Source organism: Suillus plorans, assembly GCF_016647745.1.
Source record: "Suillus plorans strain S12 chromosome Unknown HD556scaffold_16, whole genome shotgun sequence".
In the NCBI taxonomy this organism is placed as follows: Eukaryota; Fungi; Basidiomycota; class Agaricomycetes; order Boletales; family Suillaceae; genus Suillus; species Suillus plorans.
In genome coordinates, this window is record NW_024537400.1 from 185,644 (window position 1) to 208,413 (window position 22,770).

General features: G+C 47.1%; 9 protein-coding genes across 9 annotated transcripts; 5 read left to right on the forward strand and 4 right to left on the reverse strand.

Annotated features, from left to right (window-relative positions):
- Positions 1-521: 521 nt before the first annotated feature.
- On the forward strand, positions 522-3,761 carry HD556DRAFT_1267601 (uncharacterized protein; the record flags this gene model as incomplete). The annotated part of the gene is made up of 9 exons (XM_041299131.1): positions 522-712; positions 760-989; positions 1,054-1,259; positions 1,308-1,676; positions 1,726-1,886; positions 1,935-2,311; positions 2,363-2,585; positions 2,640-2,962; positions 3,019-3,761. 9 exons carry the CDS (start codon positions 522-524, stop codon positions 3,759-3,761), a joined length of 2,823 nt encoding a protein of 940 aa, XP_041162466.1.
- A 4,067-nt stretch (positions 3,762-7,828) lies between these two features.
- Positions 7,829-9,073, forward strand: HD556DRAFT_1465183 (uncharacterized protein; the record flags this gene model as incomplete). Its single annotated transcript, XM_041308340.1, has 7 exons — positions 7,829-7,931; positions 7,965-8,083; positions 8,134-8,295; positions 8,365-8,440; positions 8,499-8,627; positions 8,676-8,863; positions 8,921-9,073. The coding sequence occupies 7 exons, from the start codon at positions 7,829-7,831 to the stop codon at positions 9,071-9,073; spliced, it is 930 nt and encodes a 309-aa protein (XP_041162467.1).
- A 2,198-nt stretch (positions 9,074-11,271) lies between these two features.
- HD556DRAFT_1233471 (uncharacterized protein) lies at positions 11,272-12,656 on the reverse strand (the record flags this gene model as incomplete). The annotated part of the gene is made up of 7 exons (XM_041297597.1): positions 11,272-11,445; positions 11,573-11,689; positions 11,738-11,876; positions 11,924-12,114; positions 12,162-12,270; positions 12,319-12,453; positions 12,514-12,656. The coding sequence occupies 7 exons, from the start codon at positions 12,654-12,656 to the stop codon at positions 11,272-11,274; spliced, it is 1,008 nt and encodes a 335-aa protein (XP_041162468.1).
- A 1,039-nt stretch (positions 12,657-13,695) lies between these two features.
- Positions 13,696-14,415, forward strand: HD556DRAFT_1233474 (uncharacterized protein; the record flags this gene model as incomplete). Its single annotated transcript, XM_041297598.1, has 1 exon — positions 13,696-14,415. A coding segment is annotated over one exon (720 nt), but the record flags the coding sequence as incomplete, so codon positions are not given.
- Positions 14,416-14,974: 559 nt separating this feature from the next.
- HD556DRAFT_1440919 (uncharacterized protein) lies at positions 14,975-16,635 on the reverse strand (the record flags this gene model as incomplete). Its single annotated transcript, XM_041306190.1, has 4 exons — positions 14,975-15,643; positions 15,695-16,108; positions 16,166-16,375; positions 16,429-16,635. The coding sequence occupies 4 exons, from the start codon at positions 16,633-16,635 to the stop codon at positions 14,975-14,977; spliced, it is 1,500 nt and encodes a 499-aa protein (XP_041162470.1).
- A 123-nt stretch (positions 16,636-16,758) lies between these two features.
- HD556DRAFT_1233624 (uncharacterized protein) lies at positions 16,759-16,941 on the forward strand (the record flags this gene model as incomplete). Its single annotated transcript, XM_041297609.1, has 1 exon — positions 16,759-16,941. A coding segment is annotated over one exon (183 nt), but the record flags the coding sequence as incomplete, so codon positions are not given.
- A 1,069-nt stretch (positions 16,942-18,010) lies between these two features.
- HD556DRAFT_1356253 (cytochrome P450) lies at positions 18,011-18,498 on the reverse strand (the record flags this gene model as incomplete). The annotated part of the gene is made up of 3 exons (XM_041302485.1): positions 18,240-18,498; positions 18,216-18,218; positions 18,011-18,179 (listed from the first exon to the last, which is right to left on the reverse strand). Coding segments are annotated over exons 1-3 (281 nt in total), but the record flags the coding sequence as incomplete, so codon positions are not given.
- A 126-nt stretch (positions 18,499-18,624) lies between these two features.
- HD556DRAFT_1431100 (peptidase M24, structural domain-containing protein) lies at positions 18,625-19,475 on the reverse strand (the record flags this gene model as incomplete). Its single annotated transcript, XM_041304975.1, has 7 exons — positions 18,625-18,683; positions 18,733-18,847; positions 18,895-18,912; positions 18,947-19,000; positions 19,056-19,167; positions 19,209-19,287; positions 19,343-19,475. The coding sequence occupies 7 exons, from the start codon at positions 19,473-19,475 to the stop codon at positions 18,625-18,627; spliced, it is 570 nt and encodes a 189-aa protein (XP_041162473.1).
- Positions 19,476-20,003: 528 nt separating this feature from the next.
- On the forward strand, positions 20,004-22,486 carry HD556DRAFT_1306526 (uncharacterized protein; the record flags this gene model as incomplete). The annotated part of the gene is made up of 8 exons (XM_041299923.1): positions 20,004-20,124; positions 20,210-20,325; positions 20,865-21,506; positions 21,548-21,565; positions 21,642-21,767; positions 21,825-22,048; positions 22,206-22,317; positions 22,385-22,486. 8 exons carry the CDS (start codon positions 20,004-20,006, stop codon positions 22,484-22,486), a joined length of 1,461 nt encoding a protein of 486 aa, XP_041162474.1.
- Between the last annotated feature and the right edge of the window lie 284 nt (positions 22,487-22,770).

A 22,770-nucleotide genomic window follows, 5' to 3' on the forward strand; every position in this document is an offset into this window, starting at 1 on the left:
GTTGTCTTGCGGCTCCAAGTGACGGTGTCAAACGACGACTCTGTTATTGAGTGTGAACATGTTAGTTTTGAATGAGGACAACACTCACCTGATAGTGTCATCTCCTGCAGCAAAGTGCGCAAATCCTGGATATGATCACCCTGGGTAGGGTGGCTACTAGATGATGTCGACATCGTAGGAGTGATGTCGTGAATTTGGACTTGGTCGGAGTGCTACAGATAATCAGTCACGTGAAGAATAGATAGGACCTGACCTACAGTACTAGTAGCACAAATGTTTGAATGGCACGGAATGGTAGAGTACACCAGCGAGTCCGCACAAACCTCTCTCTGCGATCCATTCGGCACATTGGGGCATCGAGGGACAAGAATGGATTGCCAGTCAATTGCGTATCCAAGGTGCTCAAACACACACAGCTGGTTCAGCAAGCGGCAAGTTCCAACGAGCGGCGGCAAGCACGTCTACAAGGTATTTAATGTTAATTCAAATACTTAAAAAAAACCCTCACCTCTTGTAAAGCTATGAGTTTGGAAGAGCGTCGCGCTCTCGAAGCGCTAAAAGAGGACACCAATACCATAGAGGACTGCCAGGAAGACTTCGAAGATATGAGCTTTGGCGATATCTGGAATGGGACCGAGTCACTCGCCATCAGTCACGCTGGTGGCGAGTTCACTGACCTTGCAAGAGAGGTTTTAGGAGACTTTTGGAAAATGTGAGTGTTGGTGAGTATTTACCGTAAATGTGACGTACCTTTGTGAGCAGCAACAATCGTGTACAACGCGTGGATAAACGCACCCGTCGTGATCGCGTCCTCCGCAGGAACAATGCGTTTGCTGAGCAGATGGTTGTGATGACCGACGCGTACCTTGTGTGGAGTCTGACCAAATGTGAGGATGCCTTCAGAGGTTTTTTTGAGAGATTGGAGAAGGAAGGGTTGGGGAGTGACTCTAACTGTGGCCAATGGTCAATCAGCGTGATAGACGTGTTCTGTAAGTGATCCGATCTGTTGTTGTTTGCTTACGATTTGATGACGGCATGTCCGGCTCATTGTAGACGCTGAGAAAGTCAGTCTTCGAATCTTGTCAACAGACGCCACCATCAGCTCTGCGCTGGTCCGTCAAGGCGTAATGCCGTGTTCTCCTATATCGCCAACCGTGGGCATCACCACCGAAGCACTCGACTTATATCGTGTAGCACATCTCAGGAGTCCTCAATTGTCAATTCAAGCGTTCGTAAAAACTGTTTGTGACTTACATGGTGTATGTCGTTTTAGTTGTTTTGATATTCTGATATCTTATCATGCGCAGGTTGCATTCCACAGACACTTATCTCGTCAGTTCTCTATTGCATTCGACTTATATCTTCAAGTTCGACGTTCCGTGGCAGCCATGGTAGCTGAGTCATTACAACGTGACTCACCCGATTTTCGCCTGAAACACGCCTGCCCCGCATGCACATACATACTAATGGATGAACCCAAGTTGACTTTTAGCTTGCTTTACGCCATGGACGGCAACGACTCTTTAAAAAGAGTCATTCGAAGATCTCTAGATACTGACGACTCTCTCGGCGCATCTTCAGAGCTTCCAACTGGACAGCAACTCACAAGCAACCGCTATCTATCTCGCACTTATGTAGATCAGTTCGCGCGGGACTCCGCTACTGCGGATGATGAGGTACGAGGCACTTTGATTTGGGTTGGTCACGGCTAATACTAACTATTAGGTTATACATGCCGAGAACTTGTGTGAAGGACGCTGGAAGAATATGGACGATACAAAGACGAAGAAAGCATGGGGTATTTACGATGAGACGGGCATTTTTGTGGCCGTGTGCCGACATGGATTCACTCTGCTCGTTGCAGATATGATACAGAGTGGCGAGCTGTAAGTTTTTTTGGGTATGTTGTTAATAAATTCACAATTGTTTTACAGTGCGAAGTATCCGTTGGCCGTTGTTTCGAAGTTGCTGGAGGTATTTGGAAGCAATTTGGGTGGCGGGTATGACATCGGTTGTCAATTCAGGACCACGCTCGATAATAGTTCTATTGGACCCCTTGCACGGTCTCTGCATCACACTTGCCTTGTCGGCGCCTTCCACGGACATGCGCACAGGCGATTGTGCCAACTTTTCTCGCTTACTACTTACATCAAAGGTTTGGGACTCGAGGACCTGGAGGTATGCGAACGAACGTTCTCGAAGTCCAATTCATTGGCGTCCGCACTACGTTATGCCAGCATATTCCATCGACAACAAGCCATCGACACATATTTCGAACACAACGATGACTTCGAAGTGTATGCCAATCTATGTAAGCTGTCTCATTGTAAAACGTGATCTGTGCTGACATAATCCTTTTCAGCCGATTTTTTATACAACAACTACAGGCAAGCGCTCGACATACTGAATGATGGTAGCACGACCCTACCAAACCTTATGCGGGATCTCAAAGTCGCAGACGAGACTGTGTTCGAGCGCTGGCTGGAGGAAGAGAAGGTATATCTACAAGGTCTGACGCAAGAACCTGCGGACGAAACGTTGCAGATGGAATACTGGAAAACGCTGGCAAATCTTGCTGCGAGCAAGTAAGTTCAGTTCTTGAGGTATATGCCTCGCGCTCACTAACACAAATTGTACAGGGAGGCTCTGGATGCTGCAATGACAGCGTTCCAGGACTCATCTCACCTCGAGGGTGCATCATACGATGGGCAGGTAAAAAATACCCGCAAAGCCGAGAGTGCACGACGGCACGCTCTTGAGGATTACGACAGGCACCTGAAACTCGCTCAAGTACTCGAGTGTAAGCTGGAGGTCGAGAAACGCTGGGTGGCAGAAGACGCGCAGTGGCAGAAGGTTGGAAGACTCGTGGCAAACCGGAAATACCAGCGTGCTCTGGATCGTCTCGAGGGATTGATTGTTGCCCGCATATTTGAGTTGACAAAGATGAACCGAGCGGGTACAGGTGAGTTTTTAATAGCTATATCTTACTTGCGCGTGCTAATTCCAATACCATGTAAGGGTATAAACTACGGAAGCATATCGCTAAAGCACTCCAGGCTCGTTCCATCGCCATTAGATCTGCACTTACCACGTACAACTCTATCGCCAGCTCGATGTACCCTGCCCGCAAAACCCTAAAGTGGGAAGAGGTCGTCGAATATGCATTTCTCGCTGATTTTGACCTCTTGCGCGACACGCGTGCAGACATCTCTCAACGGCCTTGGGCATCGGCTGCTGCTCGCAGAGCGATGGATCTCTATTTCAAGATGTGTCGGGCGCGGGAGGAAATTCAGCACTTGAATGTGGAGGTACGGCGCCTAGTGACGTACATTCAAGACGAAGACAAATATCTGCGGGCGTGCGAGGATCAGTTGAAGTCTGTCAGTCCAACTCTCGCCAACCAAATCGCTATACATCGCAATGTTCGAGGACGGTTTAATTCGCGTCACCTGAAGCGGCTCTATGACATTTCGAACCTTCCTGGCTTCAGCGGGACCATAGCCCCAGGTATGAGCACTAATACAGGTCTTGGAGAAAGCTCCAGTACACCCAACGCGCAGGTCCCATCACAACTACTGGCAGGGCACCCACCTTTTAATGATAGACGATCTGCAGTGGTGCCGGATACTCCAGATGACTTGGATGAGGAGGAACAGGAAGAGGAGGTGGAAGAGGAGGCATCGAGAAGCCTGCAGGATGTCCTCCGTGTCGCCGATGATTTCTCGCGTCTGGAACTTCATGACCACGCTGATGAAGAGTAGTATAGCATAGTTAACACATTGTATGGACAAATATGACTGATTTACGTATTTTAATGTTCACTTGCGCAAAACGCGCCATCAATCCATCCACGTCATCGCGAGATACTCGAGCTCATCGTGTCGCACAGCGAACTCGAAAGTCCGGCACCTTAAGCGACGTCAGGAACATGTCGCGGCATTTACCGATATGCCGGCGGCACTTAGCTCTTAATCCTACAGCGCTATATAAAGTCCCTCGCTATTCAAGAGATATCAGAGGAGGCTCTGATCGCTTATATCCGCCTTGTCTTACAGGTGCGAATCCCATCTATTATCAACTATAATTATGGTCGTTAAGTGGGAGTCACAGGTGCATTAAAGTCCTACTGCTGCCCAACTGACCATTTTCGATGTTTTGAGTCTTTGAACTTTCCCACACTCAATTTCTTATCTATTTCACTTCCTCAGCACTCAATTCTTGTTGGATTGTTTTGTAAATTTAGGTATATAATAGTGAATGTACTTTAAATCTACTCCAAGTGTCTGATTATTAAATTTCGATGTTTTGAAAGTATGGGCTCCTTATCAGTAGAAATAGCAAGTATCTACACTAGCTCAAACCTCCAGCCTATTTTGAGCTGATCCTTGGCATAGAACATATGTGTGAATGTACTACTGATAATATGTGAGCAGGGATGGTTATTTATGCAAGAGTAAGATACTAAAAAACATCAAAAGTGTCAAAAGTGAGATTTTCTATGTTTTTGTTCTTGTAGCAGGATCCTATGTGTGTTCTTGGCCAGCTATATGATAGATCTACTCCAAATATACATAGAAATAGACCCCTCACCTCAATTAAGGTCCGGTCCTGCAGGAAAAAATTTCACAGGGGGTAAACCACCAGGAGAGGGGGGGCACACCATGCAACAGGGAATTATCCCATGGTCCTGGGCTCCTGATACATTGTTCATATTGTTGAATAGATACTGGGAATAATTTTTCCAAGTCTGTCCACCTAGAAATAATTAAATAGGAACATATTCTGTGTTTTCTTGCATATGTGCTATATCTATTGATGTAGGACGCTTCAGGGGGTCAAATAAAGATGGGAATATACTCATATATGCTCATAAACATGTTTTGAATATAATAGAACACTTTCCCACCAAAGGGGCAAAAGTGCGAAAGTGTTCTTTACTCTAACATATGTTAAATGGCCTCTAGAGGAGGAGCAGGCACACAAATAAGCAAAAAAAGCGGTCTATTACATTATATTGTACATATATATACCAAACTACTACTTAGATACAAGAGGGGACCTATTGTGGTGTGGTGGTGAAGCTGCAGTGAGGTGGGGAGGGTGTGGGAATAATTGATATTGTGGAGATTCCCAAAATGGGTGATGTTTTAGGTGTAGTGGGGTGGCTAAAAATGCGAAAATGTGGAGAAGCAATCTATTTTTAAGTGTTGTGGGGAAATTCCCACAGTAGGTGGTCAAAAATGCGAAAATTAGGGGTGTGAGATTATTATGGGAGTGTCCTGACAGGATCCTCCATTGATATATCAGCCCTACAATGATAGGTATCTATGGACTTCAGTAATTATTGTATCCCATTTCATCTACAATTGTAAGAAGTGATACATCAAACCTACAGGTACAGGTGCCCCCACTGCCAATATGAGCACGATCCGGACAGTCCTGACAATGGCGGCTCAGCAAGACTGGGAAATCCACCAAGTCGACATCAAGAGCGCGTACCTGTATGCAAGCATCCAAGAGGAAATCTATATGAGGGCACCACCGGGGTACCTAAGGGAGGATCAGCGTGGAAAGGTGTTGAGGTTAAAGAGGAGCTTACCGGGACTTAAGCAGGCAGGATTCGAGTGGGCGGAAGAGTTGGCGGGAGTGTTTGCGAAGCTAGGATTCAACAGGTCAGGAGTTGATCAAGCGGTCTATTTCAAACGCACCTCCGATGAAAAGATGGTCATAACGGTCTCCGTCGATGACATGGCCGTGACTGCGAACCACCTCTCTCACATCCGCCGGTTCAAAGACCAGCTCCAACAGTACTTCGAGATTTCGGACTTGGGGGAACTAAGTTGGCTCCTGGGATTGAAGGTAACGCGGGACAGAGTATCACGCACCTTGACATTGTCCCAGAAGGCCTATGTGGCCACCATAGTCGAACATTTTCGCCTGGACGAGGCGAAATCAGTCCAAACGCCCATGGAGCCGGCCATCACACTATCCACAGATCAATCCCCATCCACGCACTCAGAAGTCGAGGCCATGAAGGACGTACCGTATCAACGTGCTATCGGATCATTGATGTACGCGGCGACCAGCACCCGCCCGGACATAGCCTTTGCTGTCACGACATTGTCGCAGTTCATGCGCAGTCCCGGCAGGGCGCATTGGGAGGCAGCTAAACGCGCGCTACGTTATCTGAAGGCCACTGATGCATTTGAACTTACCTTAGGTTCCAACGATGCCGGCCTGGAGGCGTTCGTTGATGCAGATTGGGCGTCCCAACCGCATAGGCACTCCATGTCCGGTTACATCGTAATGTTGAATGGAGGTCCAGTCGCCTGGAGTGCCCGAAAACAACCATTAATCGCGCTATCCACAGCCGAAGCGGAGTATATAGCACTTACTAGCGTCGTCCGGGAGCTTCTGTACCTAAAACTCCTCCTCACCGAACTCTACGACCCCCCCACTCTCCCCATTCCGATATTCTGCGATAATCAGGCCGCCATCGCGTTAGCGTCAAACAGGAAGTTCCAGTCACGTACCAAGCATATCGACTTGCGTTACCACTTCGTACGCTCATACGTGAAGGACGGGACCTTCAAGATTCTCTATTGCCCCACTGACGACAACGTGGCCGATGCGTTTACCAAGGCCGTGCCACGCCCCCGTTTGCAAAAGCTAAGGGCCCTGATGGGACTAGCTTGCGCTCGAGGGGGAGTGTCGACGTCCGAAGCCTCAGAGTTGAACAAGGCCGATGAGACCGAAGCAAAGGGGCAGGATGATGAATAGAATGTCCGAGCGCAAGGAGAGAGAGGCACGACGATGACAGAAGTGACGTCGGGGCCGAAAACTACCAAGTATCAATGTTTTACTTCAATATAACGTTTAGGAACACTTACCGTATAAAACCTATAGCAGAGCCAAACGAGCGCCTGAGTTCTGTTCCCAGATACTGAGACTTCATACCTGTTAGATTCTATCCGCTCCTGTTAACTCCTCTCAAGAAAGAATAGATCAAAGTTACTGAAGCCCCTCAGTCGACGAGCATTCTTGCTCATATGACGCGCCGGAAGAGGAGTATAGTATATGTGAAGATGTACGCATTCGATGCCAGAGTATCTTCGTCTCCAAGCCAGCTTAAGGGTCCAGCAGGACTTGGAGCCGAGGGCATCCAGTCCCCCTCGAAACGTCACGGCTGCACGCAAGTGCAGCAGTTTTGACATAGATGCGAGGGACGCGCACGGTACCAACAGGTGCAGGACTGGTGATGGTGCGTTTTGTTTTGGGTTGTGGCTGTGGCAGCCATAGAGGTAAATGTTATGGAATGGCCTGGCTGTGATAATAGCGTGTATCTGATCTTGCATGTGGAATTTGAAGCCTAACATCCTGCTTATCATTGTTATCGTTCCAGAGGTTTCTACTGTGCTTTATTGCGACAGTCGTGTAGCATAAACGATCATCACGGTGTAGACAACCCCGTTGTATCAGACTTACTTCTGAAACCTGATGCGCGCAGACCCGAAATATCACCCTGAACTTTGTGCAGAAGGACACTACTAGGCCAGGAGAGGTGCGCCCTATTACGGCCGCAGCCGACATTGTCTAGTCTCAGATAGTAAGTAAAAGGAAGTTACTTTTCGCTACTAATACATTACTAAATCCCGAGATCAGCCTATCTGTGAGGGCCATAGAAGACACAGCAAGCTCACCGGATCTATGCATCGAACTCCGCCTGATGGATCAGTGATCTCATGTGATAACACAATTCATTTCTATATAATATGCATACGAAACTGATGAAGATGTGCACGTCGCTGCACATCTCCCAGTTGTCGCCATGGCTTCTAATGATATCCCGTTTGATACCGGCGCTTTAATGTCAACAGTGCTAGAAGGCATTTTATACGGCGAGCATCGCGCATCGGGCTTGTTCGCCCTATGTCCATCAAGCTAAAGTCAACTCACCTTTCCAGGCTTTTCAGTGCTCATGTTTATGGGCACCATGTGGTCTTTGACCTACAAACAGCATGTGCGAGACACCAATCGCCCAATCTTCATAGTGGCTATCCTGCTATTGTTATTGAGTGCCGCAGTGAGTCCTTGCTTTTACGCCTGACATGGAACCTGCTGACATCCACCAAGCACATTGTTGTGAACATCATTCGTGTGGAGGATGGACTGGTAAAGTATCGTGACACATACCCAGGCGGGCCAAGGGCATTCTTTGCAGACGTTTCACAGGAAACGTATGTGATCAAGCATGCATTATACGTCCTACAAACTCTACTTGCTGATGGGGTTGTGGTAAGTTCATACTCTGATCTACAAGTCTAGGACCTTGTGAGCTGATATAAGTGTCTTGCCTGGTAAAAGATTTATCGCTGCTATGTTGTTTGGCAATCTGTCTGGGTGATCGTCCTACCAGTCATGCTGTGGTGTAGCGTCGCAGGTAAGGCCGCAATTATGTTCAGCTTGAGGGAGATGTGTGATCTGATGTGGCTTCACAGTCACTGGCGTCACTGCGGTCTACAGTGTTTCGCAATCCAGCTCCAGTGCTAGTGTATTCGCCCAAGATCTTGCGATGTGGATCATGGGTTTTTTTATCTCAACTATTGCAGCTAATGCATCGAGTTCAGGTAAGCTCGTTTCCACGAGCGTGATGCAGAGGCTCTGAATGTGTCCAGGATTAATGGCATATCGAATATGGATGATTGAACGTAATATCGCCAGACTTCGCGCTAGTCCAAAGGGCACTATGATGCCAATAATGCACGTGCTCATGGATGCTGCCGTTTTGTACTCGGTGGCACTTTTCACTGCACTGGTCTGTTACGTCTGCTCGAACAACGGTGATTTTATTATGGTGGACCTGGTAATCCCTTTTGAATTAATGCTTGTTATCGAAACATACTGAGCAACGATCAACTAGGCCGTGCCAATCATATTGATTGCCTTCTACATGGTGCTTATTCGCATCGCTGTCAATAGACAGCACAATTACCTCCCGAATGTAGGGACGAATGCCCAGACGCGACAATCGGGCAATCTGCAGCAGTATCCGCTGCAAGTCCATATATCATGATTTACAAGCAGTGATAATACTTCACCACACGAAATAGGGAATGAACATTCGTCCGAGTCAGGGAGGAGGTCACCTACTTGGACGCTGGTAAAGTAGAGATCAATATCAGGGCCAAATGTGAGGTAAATGGCTAGAGCCTCCCAAGTGAACCATCATAATCCTATCCCCCCATCAGTGAACCGGTGAACAAATGAGAATGGTATTTAAAGTTATATATTGTTAAGCATTGCAACAATCAGCGTAAATTTGACGACCACCTTCACATGGGAATGTTTAGCATTATCTAGGAAAGAATAACTTGCAAGCACACGGGTCTGGTAGCCCTATTTGCCTCAAGGCCTTTTTCACTTGGATGGGTCTAAGAAACAATGCGCGAACACAGGTTCATGCATTGGAATATAAACCTGGTCTGAGAGTGACAAGAAAAGAGGTTGCGGTGTGCAGAAGTAAAAGACACTTGGGTGATGCTCACGCGTGAAGAGGACGGGTGTCATTTGGTCTTTGCACAATATATTTTTGCTCGCTGCGGATAACTACCGAGCGTGCGAATAACTTGCTCGAGGAAAAAGTATGAGTAACAGTAGACATTACTTCTCAACGGATCGTTTGTCTATATTGACTGAATATTGGATGAATGTCGCTTTGAGTAGTATATTGCATAGAGTAGAGACAATATTCTGAGTTATCTTAGAGTAAATATCACTGCTTGATGAACACCGAGTTGCAATGACATAGAAGCACCGGAGTCGCGCATGCGAAATGTTTATTTGTAGACCGTCGCACAGATCAATACATTATACGGAGCGCAAATACTGTTCCAAGGTATGTGAGAGTACACATGAATTCTCGATGGATAGATTTCCTACTCTGTCGCTGAAAAGCAAGAATTATCCAGCGAAACCTTTTCGGAACACGATACTACATCAAATCATCCCTTAGGACAAAATCAAAAGTGTACATTTTTGCTCGAGTGCACAGAATTTGCGGTTGTGACCACGTTTATAGGTAATTCGAACCTTGGTGTAACGCTGGAAGCATGCACAATGGCAGTGCTATATTGTAATCTCACGCCATTATTACCATCTTCACAATTTGAATGCTTCTGGCCTTTCTAACCGAAAGCATGAAAGATCTCGTGTACTACTCAAGCATCTCAAAATTTATAGCGGTGAGTGATGCTTCACCCTGATGCCTCACTTGCTACTCAATAAGTGTCTTAGGTATTTCTTCACTTTTCCACAGGATTGCGTTTGTTCTGCTTTGCGGAACGTTTTATGACGTAGAGCATCCGCTCGAGACTTCATAGCGGTGAGTGATGCTTCACCCTGATGCCTCACCTGCCACTCAATAAGCGTCTTAGGTATTTCTTCACTTTTTCACAGGATTGCATTTGTTCTGCTTTGCAGGACGTTTTATGACGTAGGACATCCGCTCGAGACTTCATAGCGGTGAGTGATGCTTCACCTCGATGTCTCACTTACGACTTAACGAGCATCTTATATATTTTGCCACTGCTCGATTGCTTTGCGTTTGTCCTCCTTTGTGGGACATTTTATGACGTAGGACATCCGCTTGAGACTTGATAGCGGTGAGTGATGCTTCACCTCGATGTCTCACTTACGACTTAACGAGCATCTTATATATTTCACCACTGCTCGATTGCTTTGCGTTTGTCCTCCTTTGCGGGACGCTTTATGATGTAGGACATCCGCTCGAGACTTCATAGCGATGAGTGATGCTTCACCTCGATGTCTCACTTGCCACTCAACACGCGTCTTAGGTATTTCTTCACTTTCCCATAGGATTGCGTTTGTCCTGCTTTGTGGGACGCTTTATGACGTAGGACATCCGCTCAAGAGTTCAGCGAGAGCGTCTTATGTATCATATATTTCGTCACTGTCCAATTACTTTGCATTTTTTGCACCTTGCAGGACGAACTTTGATTCTCTAGAAAATAGGCATATTTTTATTCCATACACATTTAACTATCTTAGTAGCCTGTAACTACAGTGCGAATGGGAACACAGGTAAAAATTGTCAAGCAACTAGTTGGAGTTGAATGCAAGGTCCTCCATCTGTCGTCTCTGGGCAGTGAGAGTGCTCACAGACATCCGGGATACAATGTCCTGTGTCAAGTCCTGTCGATGATTCCTGCCAAAAACTTTCCTGCACAGGGAATTAGGAGTCAGGGTGAGTCACTAATGGTCAATGACTTGCCTGGTCCACCATTCAAGCAAATCATTCGCCCTGGTTCGTGCGGCTGGACCTGGAGCATCCTCAAAGAAATCGACGATGCTAGTCCAGAAGATCTGATAGTCAAAGTCGCCATCCACAGTGCGCCAGGAGTTGATACTAGAAAGCGCGAACCGGATCTGCAGAATTTAATGTTGGCTTCTGAGTCATAATTAGAAGGAAGCTGCTTGCCTGGCAGGCTGCATACGCGATTGCGCGAGGTGTTACTTTCCTCATGCCTATAATGGAGGCAACACATGTTTTAACTCTGGCTTGATCTGACCGTTTACGGGCACATCGGTTATTTTCAATAATATCAGCACCATTACCTTCACCGTCCACTTCATTAGCAGAAGAGGGAGAAGTAAAGATAGCCTTGAATCCCTGTCATGCGTTAAGCCACGAGTCAGTTGAAATGATGGGGCCAGTCACCATGATTAACAACCTCGACTTCATCAGACCGTACTCCAGATTATTAGCATCAGCTTGGTAGTTTTCATACATGAACGATGGCCAAGAATTTTCTGAAACGATGAAATCAATTGTGCGGTCACGAATGCCAGCCCTGACGCTGAACAAAATGTCAGTAAACTGTGAGCGACGAAGATCATCATTTACACCGGGTCCTCCCAAGACCATTCCGCCGGACAGAGGAGTCTGCCGCACGCATCACTCACAAAACCATGATGGTGCTTGTCGTCAGTCCTTATGAGCGCAGTCGGATGGCACTTAATATTGACCCAGGAAGCAACGAGTTCTTTAAGGGTCCCTGTGTCGTCGCCACGAGCAGAGTCTGCACCTCGCTTGAGCTATATCGAGAATCAGCAAAAAGTGTGATAAAGACGTGGAGGAAAACCTTTTTGAGCATATCTTCTGACTCTTCATGATCAAGACATGCTAGCTTATCGTGAAGCCACGGTAATGCCTTGGCGAGTTCGATGTAACCATGTTGAAGACGGTCTTGCCTACTCCATTTTGTAAATAAGCACGACAATATAAACATGGATAGTTACACCGTAGTAGAGCTGCTGCTAGGCCCGCAGTCTTCACACCGCCTGTCGTTTTCTGCGATCAAATCCTCTATAGGGGTGTAAAGGGCAACAATACGACAGATTGCTCGTCCCTGTGAAACATAATAGATTGTTTTCCTGTACCAAAGAATTAGTTAATACTATGGTAAGTCTAAGAGCCGAGAGCGTGCTTCGCACCTTTGCTTTATTGCCTTGTCCTGCTTCAAGATTTCAATTTCATCCATCAGAGCAGCAATCTTTCGCTTCGCCCTAGCATGCGGAGAAGTTTGGACACTCAGCGAGATATCCAGAACAGGAGGGATGATCTCAGATGTCGACATACTGGCATGAAGATGAGGTAGAAGTACGAAAAAGTGGAGGAGAGTACGAGATGTAAGAGCTTGTGAGGTTATCTTATATATAAATGTCTAACCTGAGTATAGCCTTGGTGAATTTTGACGTAAAACATTTTTCGGATCGACCAGTACGCGAAACGAGCAGCTTCCGAACCATTTTAGTGTTTGCGCACCAGGGCTTTAAGTGTTCCGAGTTGTATGTGCTAGTTCGATTAGCAACCGAAATTCAGCCGCGTCGATGGAGTTCAAACTTAGTGCTGCTCACGAGATTGAAAGCCGTTCATGTAATTGGTTGGCCCTAGACCTATGATTATGCAGTACAGACTCGATCGCTGTCGGACTACTACACCGTTAGTACTTGTCTTGACACGCGTTAGAACATACCTATTGGTTAGTTTATTAACAAAGAGGCTTCCCATGACCCGTCCAGCATTATTGGGCACCTGAGGTATCCGACACTTGTGACCATAATGAGATCCAGTTCATACATAAGTATAATATGTCAGTCACCTGTGGCGCCAGTGTTCAAATAGCCTTACTCAAAATCTGCAAGTTCATCCTCATAGAAAACCTCGCACCATGGTGACTCATACCCTGCGGCTAGGTCATATGCGCATGCATACAAAGCTCTGTGTGGGGATGGGCAACGTCCAGCCAAATTGAAACTCCGCCCGTGAATCGTCCATAGTGGATGTAAAGGGAATGACTGTCCAGCAGAATACCTGTATAGTACCAATAGTAAACAAGAGGCAGCACCATCGGCAGTCATGCGATCTTTGAGCACACTGAAATGCGCGCTGACTAATCAAAGTGAAACGCGACGCGTCAAGGCAAGGAGTAGTATGACCTGCAAACTGACCCGCCGGTATCTCGGAAGTGACCGTTACAACCCAAGCAAGAAACGGTCCAGCAAACAGAAGGCTCACCTTGCACGAATCAACTCAAAGAAACCCCTAGACAAGGAGAATATCCCAGATGAGCATTCTATACCATTCAGTGTCTTGCACAAGATCAGGAGACATACCCTCACTTTCGCCCCCTAGCCGTTGCATTTTTGCAAGGAGCTCACAATACCTGGGTTCGATTTTGCGCTGAGTTCATTGCTGGTGGAACAATAGATAGGTCAACTGATGTTCAGTGGCAAACGACTTACATGAAAACCACAAACGATGACAATGAGGGTGCACTCGGTACTGTCCGCACATCTCTTCGCCGTGCGCCACACATGGCACTATCCCATTTCAACTCTCGCTTCATGTACAGGAAAAACAAAACCGGCACTTACATCAAAAATTCCCTTGATGCCTGTTCCCAGCACAAGCTCTGTAGAAAGGCTCGCGAACGTGATAAAAGTAGTGATGAGGGTGTACGGCAGGTTGTGCAGGTGGAATATGATAAGGAGGTGGTGCAGAAACACCGGGAAGAAGACATCAAGAAATACGCTCGTCGAGATGCTGCAGTAGCAAAGCTTGATGCAGTGGTACCTCGACTCACGCTAGAAGAAGTCAGCAAGCTTCGTAGTGCTGAAGTTGACCTTCAGATTCATTGGCATCGCAGATTCAACACAGCAATGCCGGCTGCCAAAAACATGCCCAGCACGAAAGCAAAGAAGGTAGAGGTGTTGATGGAGGCTGTAGGACGTTATCTGCGTGGTGAAGCTACACCGAGTGGTCAAGCAACATACCCGCAGCGGCTTGCATTGTCAGTCCAAGAGATAGTACTACTAGGAGAGGGTGACTCGTGAGGATGAGTTTGACGACGAATGATGGCCGAGTTTCGATATTTTTGCTCTAAAAACTTTATAATTCTCGTTTATAATGCTAACTGTTGCCATTTAACACACCTCGTCACCACCCGCACCCGTCCTTGACATGTGGAAGAAGGTCATTCAAACATTTGGTGATTTTAGGGAGGTAGTACGAGTTGCTCCATTCATTGGCCACCTGAGCAAGTGATATGTTATGAGACAAGGATTAAACCCCAGTTTGCTTGCCTTAGATACATAGTGCCAGTCGAGGCCAGGGCATGAATAATTGACTTTCTGTACGATGCTACCACGGAGCTCTGCCGAACGCGGGTAATGCACGTACAACTGCCGAATGAAGCTCACGGGGTATATGCCTCACCACGAGAATGACAGGGAAAAAACCGATCTTCAAAATAAAGTCCTCCTAGGAGTCGGGGATTATCTATTGACAAACACGACATGAGAAATACATGAATATAGTATGAATATCATGGAATCGTAAGACATCAGCGTACGCACTGGCACAGGCTCGAAGCCATACTAATCTAAGTCGACATCACTCTGCATGCCGCAAAAAGCCAGTCGCAGCATAAACAGGAATCTCCAACCACCCAGCATTTCGGTTTTTTCCTGGAAGTAACTTAGAGCCCTTCGGAGCCTTGCAAGTGTACGTGGACTTTGGGAGAGATCGTCTGCCGTTACCCTTTTTGCCACAATCTTTGAATGAGCACTGAAAGGTCGCAGACATCTGTGAGACATTGGCCTCGATTCGTTTCCACACAGTCGGACACCCACACTGGGCACACTGCATGGGAAGTGTGCACCCCCATGGACGGGCCTTCGTGTGAGCATATGAGTAACGAGTGCACTCTGGGTCCGAGGCGCTGTCCCGAGATGGGACCGTTGACATGGTCATCAGGATGAGTTCGGTATGCATTCCCAGTCCCGATTGGTCAAGGATGCTGGGAAAAGCCTCGCGCAGGGTAAAGCCTTCGATAAGAACGAGTTGAGCAAATGTCGTCATAAAGTGATAGGTCATGGACAAATGGAAGTGCTTGGCGGTGAATGCAACTATGGATGTAAGCTTGTGCTTGCCAGCACACTGACTCAAACCGCCAAAACTTTCGGGATGATTGACGAGGGCTCCACAGCTGAAGAAAAATAGGGTAGTGTTGTTCGCGCGCTGGAACACCTCCCTCCACAGGTCAAGTAGGGTATCCATGAACTGCAAGAAACCATATTAGGATCTAATAGTGAGACGACTAAACACATGTACGTCAGGAACAGTGGTAGCGACATAGCTGCCGTTGGTTTCTTTGTCGTAGCCAAGAAAGGGGTCACCGTTATCGTCGTTTGTATGATCAGTGATCGCAATACACACTCTCTGGTAGTTGCGACCCTCCATTATTTCTTTCACAGGGGCCTCACACTTCCAAGAGTATGTATCTACTTTTCGCGCAGTACCGAGATCAAACACTACTTCAACGAGGCGGAGACCGCCATTCGGAAAGTAAGGTGAAAGATAAGAGTGGACCGCATCGATGGGGGTCGCAGTAGTTTCGAAGCCGACCAATTTGAAGTGAATAATCAGGATGGGGGTCGCAGATATCTCGGAACGTTTAGAAAGTTGCAGCTGGCCAACGATGGGCAGGAATGATGGGAGAATAGGTTTGTTATCCATATAAAATCCCTAAATACCCGTGATTGAGCAAAACACCGAATAAGTACAAATAAATTTGAAACATACATAATATGGTGTGACCTCCCTCGACGTGTTATCGCGAGCCGTATGACAATGGATGCAGCGAAAGACGACACTGGGCTGCATCACATCTTGTAGGTAGATATTGGGGATTGATATGCAGTTCGTACAAACACCACAAGGGCAGCCATTTTCATTGCATTCGTAGATGCAATGGCCTGCGCCGTGTGCACCATCTTGGCAAAGCATGCAAAACTGTGGAAATATATCTGATGAGTCTGTCTCCCATAGAGTTAAATGTAACTCACTTCATTCTGTGACGGTTCTGGATGGACATCCAGATAAGAACGTGCCATTTCTTGAACTTGCGGTGGTACTGCGCCACCGGTAGCAGCTTTTGCAGCTTGAAGGTTGTGAGGCAGTTCCTCCATCCCAGGCTTTACTTTGGCTGAAACAACCTTACGAGGGGCAAGCCCGCCAGTAGCTCTTGGAGCTGTCATTCTGGTGCGCGCCATGGTGTGAACTTGAAGATAGGATTGGTTCAACAGTCGTCAAATCTGAAATATTTGTGTGGCGTAGTACTACAAGCATGGATAAACAAAACATAGCATGGTTGATGTGAGAACAACGCCAACCTCTTTCTGTCTCGCGAACTTCCACGCCCGGGCCCGGTAGTGACGGAGGACGGACAACTTGAAAACTTTATCAAGAAGATTGTGGATAAAAGGAAGGTGGGACGGGGAAAGAGATACCTAGTTTGTTGGGTCAGCTTCGGAGAGGAGGACGATGAATGGTTGCCGCGAAAAGAGGTGGAAGACTGAGATGTTGGATGTCTGGGAGGTCAGAACGATGATAGGGAAGGGTGTAAGCCTACGGCTTACCCCACACGTGACGAAGCTGCTTCTGATTGGACACCGGATGCTTCATGCTTCCGACAACACGTCATATCACGTGATCGTGTTCTTAAAAAGGCCATAGGCCTCAACGTTCAACGCTCAGCTCATTGCGCAGCGCCGCACAAGAAGGCACACCCCAGACACTTAGCGGACATACTACTACCTTCACGGTGGCCCACTTTTTCGTGCGCGGCACTCAAACGGACAGTCAGACAAACCTCAACAGATTAGGATGCTACTACTAGTAAATCCGTCAGTATGTAAGAAGAAATATATAGAGGTAAACGTAAATCATTAAGGAAGGTGAGAATGAGTGAGCAAACGAGAGTATTGTGATAAACAAGCGAGTGGATTGTATGGTGCAGTGAAAAGAATGACAACGCGAAGAAGAAACGGGCTCTGGACGTGTGGTGCTGGTTCCTTCCGCGCGCTTGAAAACTGGCATTATTCACACAGTAGCGCAAATGACCATCTACTTCAAATTCAGCATTGCGCGAAGCTGCCCTTCTCTCGCTGAATTCACGACTTCAAACAAGTACTGGAAAGGCTGCGGGTGACATTGGATGAAATAAAGTTAGCTGTATCTCGCGCATACATCGAGGCCACTTACATCATCATGCCGGTGGTGATTTCCGGCTTTACCTCAATCCTGTTTCCGTTCGAGTCTTTGGCATGATCGATATGAAAGACGGCAAGGATGGTAGCCGTTGCAGACTGCTCTGCACAAACCAACGACCTACCAAGGGTATAAGTACTATGTCATCACTAATATCGATGAATCATTAGTTATCTTACCAGGACAAACACACCTGCTCAAGTCAGTGAACAGCTGAAAGTGATACTAATTGCGGGATATTCATCTGCCATGAACAAAGGCAAAATGGTTGACAAAAAGGTCCTTCAGCTGCCCATCAGCTGTGAGATGGCGAGTGGGATCGAAGCGTGATGCATCGGGAAATATGTCTTCGTCCTGAGACAACCCCCTAAGTCACGTTCAACTCAAGCATTTAGATACGCTGCATCGTACAGACCATTGATTAACCATCACCATCGTGCCTAATTGAACTACAGATAAGTCAATGCAACCCCGAGTCATATAACGAACCTTTGGTATAAAGTACCCGCCGTAAAAGTCATCATTTATTGTCGCATGCGCCATTCCTGTGCAAGGAGTAGGCTACAGAATTGCGTAAACATCAAGGCACATAACTGGACCGACCTAGGGTATGGGAGGACACCATCTTAGAACCTCACGGAGAACGGCATCAAGGTAGGGTAACGATGGCCTATCATCAATGGACGGCATTTTATCATGCATCACAACTTGATTTATTTCTGCATGAACCCTGGCTTGGACATCGGGATAGAGTATCATGGCCAGCAGGAATATCTGCAATACGGATGTAGACTGCCGGACATCAAGGTAAGGAAGAAGTGATAAGGATTTTCTAAACCAATGGCTCACCGTGTCTATGCCTCCTAGGATACCGTATCTGCATCAAAAAATTCACATAAGGCGTTCAAACCCAAGCCACATGTCGCCGTTAAATTCGCCTTTCGTCTGGTGGCCGATGTCGTAAGATGCCATCGCGATGTGGTGAAGCAGAATCAACAAACCTTAACTCTGTGAATAGCCAACACAGATTCAATGCGCATTCCCCACCGGCCTTCACACCATAATGAGTCATGACGGAGAAATTTCGGCTTGCAACTCACAGATACTAGGCTCGTTTGTTATGACGTGTCCAGGAACAAGAGCAACGCTGCTGGAAAACCTGTATGGGCTTTCATGAACGTTTAAGAACGAGCCAAGACCGTGGCCAGTGCCGTGCTAGACCACGTATCAGGTGATGGTCAAGCGTCAAAAAAGCAACGTACCATGTAATTAAGTCCGTCCTTCCATAGTGCACCGTGCACGTCGAGCCAGAACATCGAGTTGGGAGCTGGTGGTTCCCTCCGGGAATACTGCGCTATCGATGGCAATCTGAGATTACAAGGTGAGGAAGTGCGGGAAGCTGATATGACCGTCAGTGACATACATGACCCTGCAAAACACGGGTGTAGGCTTCCGATTGGTCTACTGATGGCCTTCCAAAATGACTTGTGCGTGTTGTGTCACAGGTGCCATCACGATATTGACCTCCAGAATCACTGGGGTAAACGAGGTTGATGATCACGAACTTTAATGAGACTCTCGATGCTCACTTGAGGTAGGCGTATCTCGCTCAATCATCCAGGCGCCATATTTCATAGGCAAATAGTGGGGAAGAGCTGCAAGATGCGAAATATTAGCGATGTAGATTACCATGCAATGGAAACCGCGTACTCGCGTTAGGCCCTGCAGAGATATTCTCGTACGCCAGACTCCAATAGTGCTTATTTTGCCTCCTGTACTCTGTGAGATGCCATGCTGCTTCATACTCCGTAATGTTGTATCCTTGTTCAAACATATAATCCATTGCCATGCAAACCTTCGACTCTGATTGGCGCATCAGTGATGGCTGACAAGGCAAGTAAGTTACTTACCCTTCCATCCGTTCAATAATACACTTATATACATGCATGAAGGTCGATAAGAGATTGGTATGACCTGACAGGTGACTCGACTGGTGATCCGATCGTATTTATTTGTTCAAGTTTGTCTGTGTGTAAGCACAGCCTAAATAATCAACAAACTTCTGAGTTTGAATTTCGCCTTCCACTGCTTCAACATCCTAACTCAGACCTTGAGAAACTTGCATGTTGCATGTCGACTATCGTCGACTACACATCGGGTTCTCTCTATTCAATCATGTGCATTATGATTCGCCCTGGACATGAACTTGACGTTGCATGCTGACTATCGTCGACTGCGCGTCGGGTTCTCTCTATTCAATCGTGTGCATTATCCATTATGACTGGCCTTGGACATGGACTTCACGTTGCATGCCGACTATCGTCGACTGCACGTCAAGTTCGTTCTATTATCATCATGATTCGCCCTGGACATGAACTTGACGTTGCATGCCGACTATTGTCGACTGCATGCCGGGTTCTTTCTATTATATGCATGCGGCATCATGCAAGCCCTAGACACAATCATAGTAGACACCATTGCCGTTGTGACTAGTATGTGACTTTTGTGATGCTCTACAATATATCGTCCTAAACAACTTTCTCGTCTGTCCACTGATTCACTGATTAGGTTATGTAGGGGTCTTTCGGATGGGAGTCGGGGATACGGTCATGTTGGTGGTTGACTCGCCAGTCTGGATGGTCGAGGCTCGGCTGAACTTGAAATTTGAAAAGTTGAGCTTCCAGCACGTTTCTGTAAGTAATGGCACCGGGTCTGACTAAAAGAGTGCCCTTTGACACAGTGACAGTCGCCTCCTGACTAGAAATCTCATTTCTATCGTCAGTTTCACAACTAACCGGTGGATCAGCGAAGACTTGAAAGAATGCGCACTTCGTCTGTGAGACTACCGGCACTTTCTCTCAATCCGGTCCCTCTGAATTCAAGATCTGATATTGGATATGATCATAATTAGATCTGAGTCCGAATCGATTATCGGATTGCAAGTTATCCCAGATAGGCTTCCACGACCAACTTATCAATTCAAAAATTCATCACCGCGCGGCCACCTCACTAATTCTTAGACTCACTTCAAAACTGACTCGTACTACATACACAAATCCATTCTCGACATTTATCCTGAGTAATACAATGTCACGCTTTCCGGATGATCAGACTCCGTTTTCGAACGATTCTGAGCCTTCCAGATTGCATAGAAACGCAGTCACGCACCCAGCGCCGGTGAATCACGATGATCAGTTGTTACTAAAGCAACTCAATGACTCAGTCTTCACAGATTAATCCTGGCTTACCAATTCATGGAATTTTCGCTTCACTCAGACAGCCGAATCGCAATGAGTTGCAGCCTGCTCCGGTGAACTACGAGTCTCCTCTCTACAGCATCAATCCTTGGCCTGGTCTGCATGAAGATGACTCCCGTCCCGGACCTGATCTATATGCCAATTCTTTCTACCCTGAGGCACCACCAACCCTGCAATTTGATCAGACCCGCCCCCCTGCTACATCTTACCACGATCCAGTCCCAAATCCTCTACCAGAGGTACCAGCGGTCAACTGGGTACAGGGATTGTTTGACAATCTTGGCACGTCTGATTCACAAGCCGGCTACCAGGAGGCAGGCCCCTCCGGTAGCTCGCAAAACCCCAACATCTTACCAAAATTCACCTTCAACGACAACATAGCATACACGTCCTTATTGACCTCCCGCATCCCCTCACGTCCCGTTCGACGTATTAAGCCTTACGACAGAAATCGCCCCTCGAGGGGTGCTCGATGTCGCAACCCCAACCAGGGGGAAGATGAAATCGTGGAGGCCATGTATTGCTCCATATTCGATGAGGCCTTCATGCCCGAGCCACATGAAGTCATTGAAATGGCGCGAAAAATTTTCCAACACTGGACTCATACGCTGATAACAGTAAGTCTCTGAATTTTTAAAATATTACCATTTAATAACAGACCTCTGTCAGCCCAATGGTCCGTGACGGCGGAAGGGCAGGCGGGGGTAGCCAAATTTTTGGGAGTTCTTACGGCTCTAAGAGATGATATAAAGGAGCTCACAAGGGCTTGGGTGGTACTGGAGTACCAAATCCCCCTTTACACGCAAACCATGCCAGTGGTTAAATTGTTCGTCGAGGGGCTTATCAGGGACTATGCGTATCTCAAAGGACCCATTAGCGTAAGTTTTGAGGTCTCCTTCCTTTTAGTTCTATGATTGATCACAGTGTTGTATTAGGTACTGGGAATAATAAGTAACCTACCGTTCGGGCACCGAGCAGTCATAGGCTTTGTGAAACACTTGCTGTTTCATGATCGCCAATACTGGCGATACATCAGCCCGACTAAAAACGTTGAGCCCCTCCTCGCGTACTCAAGCACACTACACACTTGGGGGTTAAACGAGCTGTCTACCGGGTGTTTCTCTGCCCTCAAATTCGATACCATCGCTAGACAGCCTACGTACAATGCATTTGTCAAGCTTTTCCGATCGCTGACAGATGATCAACGTGATGCGCTGAGCACACATATTATGGCACGGGCTTAACCCACGTTTCAAAACTAGCTATCTGAGTAAGTCAGTAGTGGAATGTATCGAGTTCACTATATTTCCAATTAGGAACCACGGCTCAGGCTCCGCCGCGGCTGTGTCACCTACTACTAATTCTTTTCATTCAAGAGATGCTATTGATGCCAATGCCGAGTTGGTCAAGTCATGGCAACGGTTGCCAGTGAGTACCGAGTCAGAGCCCTCCCATGATCAGCATCTGTGACTAACTTGACTTTAACTTGACTTAGGTCCGGACTCGCAGTAGCGACACGTCCGTCCGGAGTCCTCGGCAGAAGAGACAATGTTTAGCAATATTCGAGTCATCAGATTCCAGTGTCAGGCACGCTTAGAGTCTAGATCCTGGAGTCTGTCACAAATATGATTAGAGTTACATCGTCTCGTGACTTCACTAGTACTCCCTTGATCACTCAAGTCGGACGCCAATCCGAGTTGGTCCCGATGGTCCGGGGATGCGAACATATAAAGCCCTGGCATATTCGCTTCCAAGACGGTTATGGCGAGTTCTTCGTCTGCTGATTATGATCGGACGAGTCTGTTGACTTTCGAAATATCGTCAACACGCTAGCAGTTATGATGGGTCGCGACTCATGACTTAAAAGTGGGTGAGCAGAGT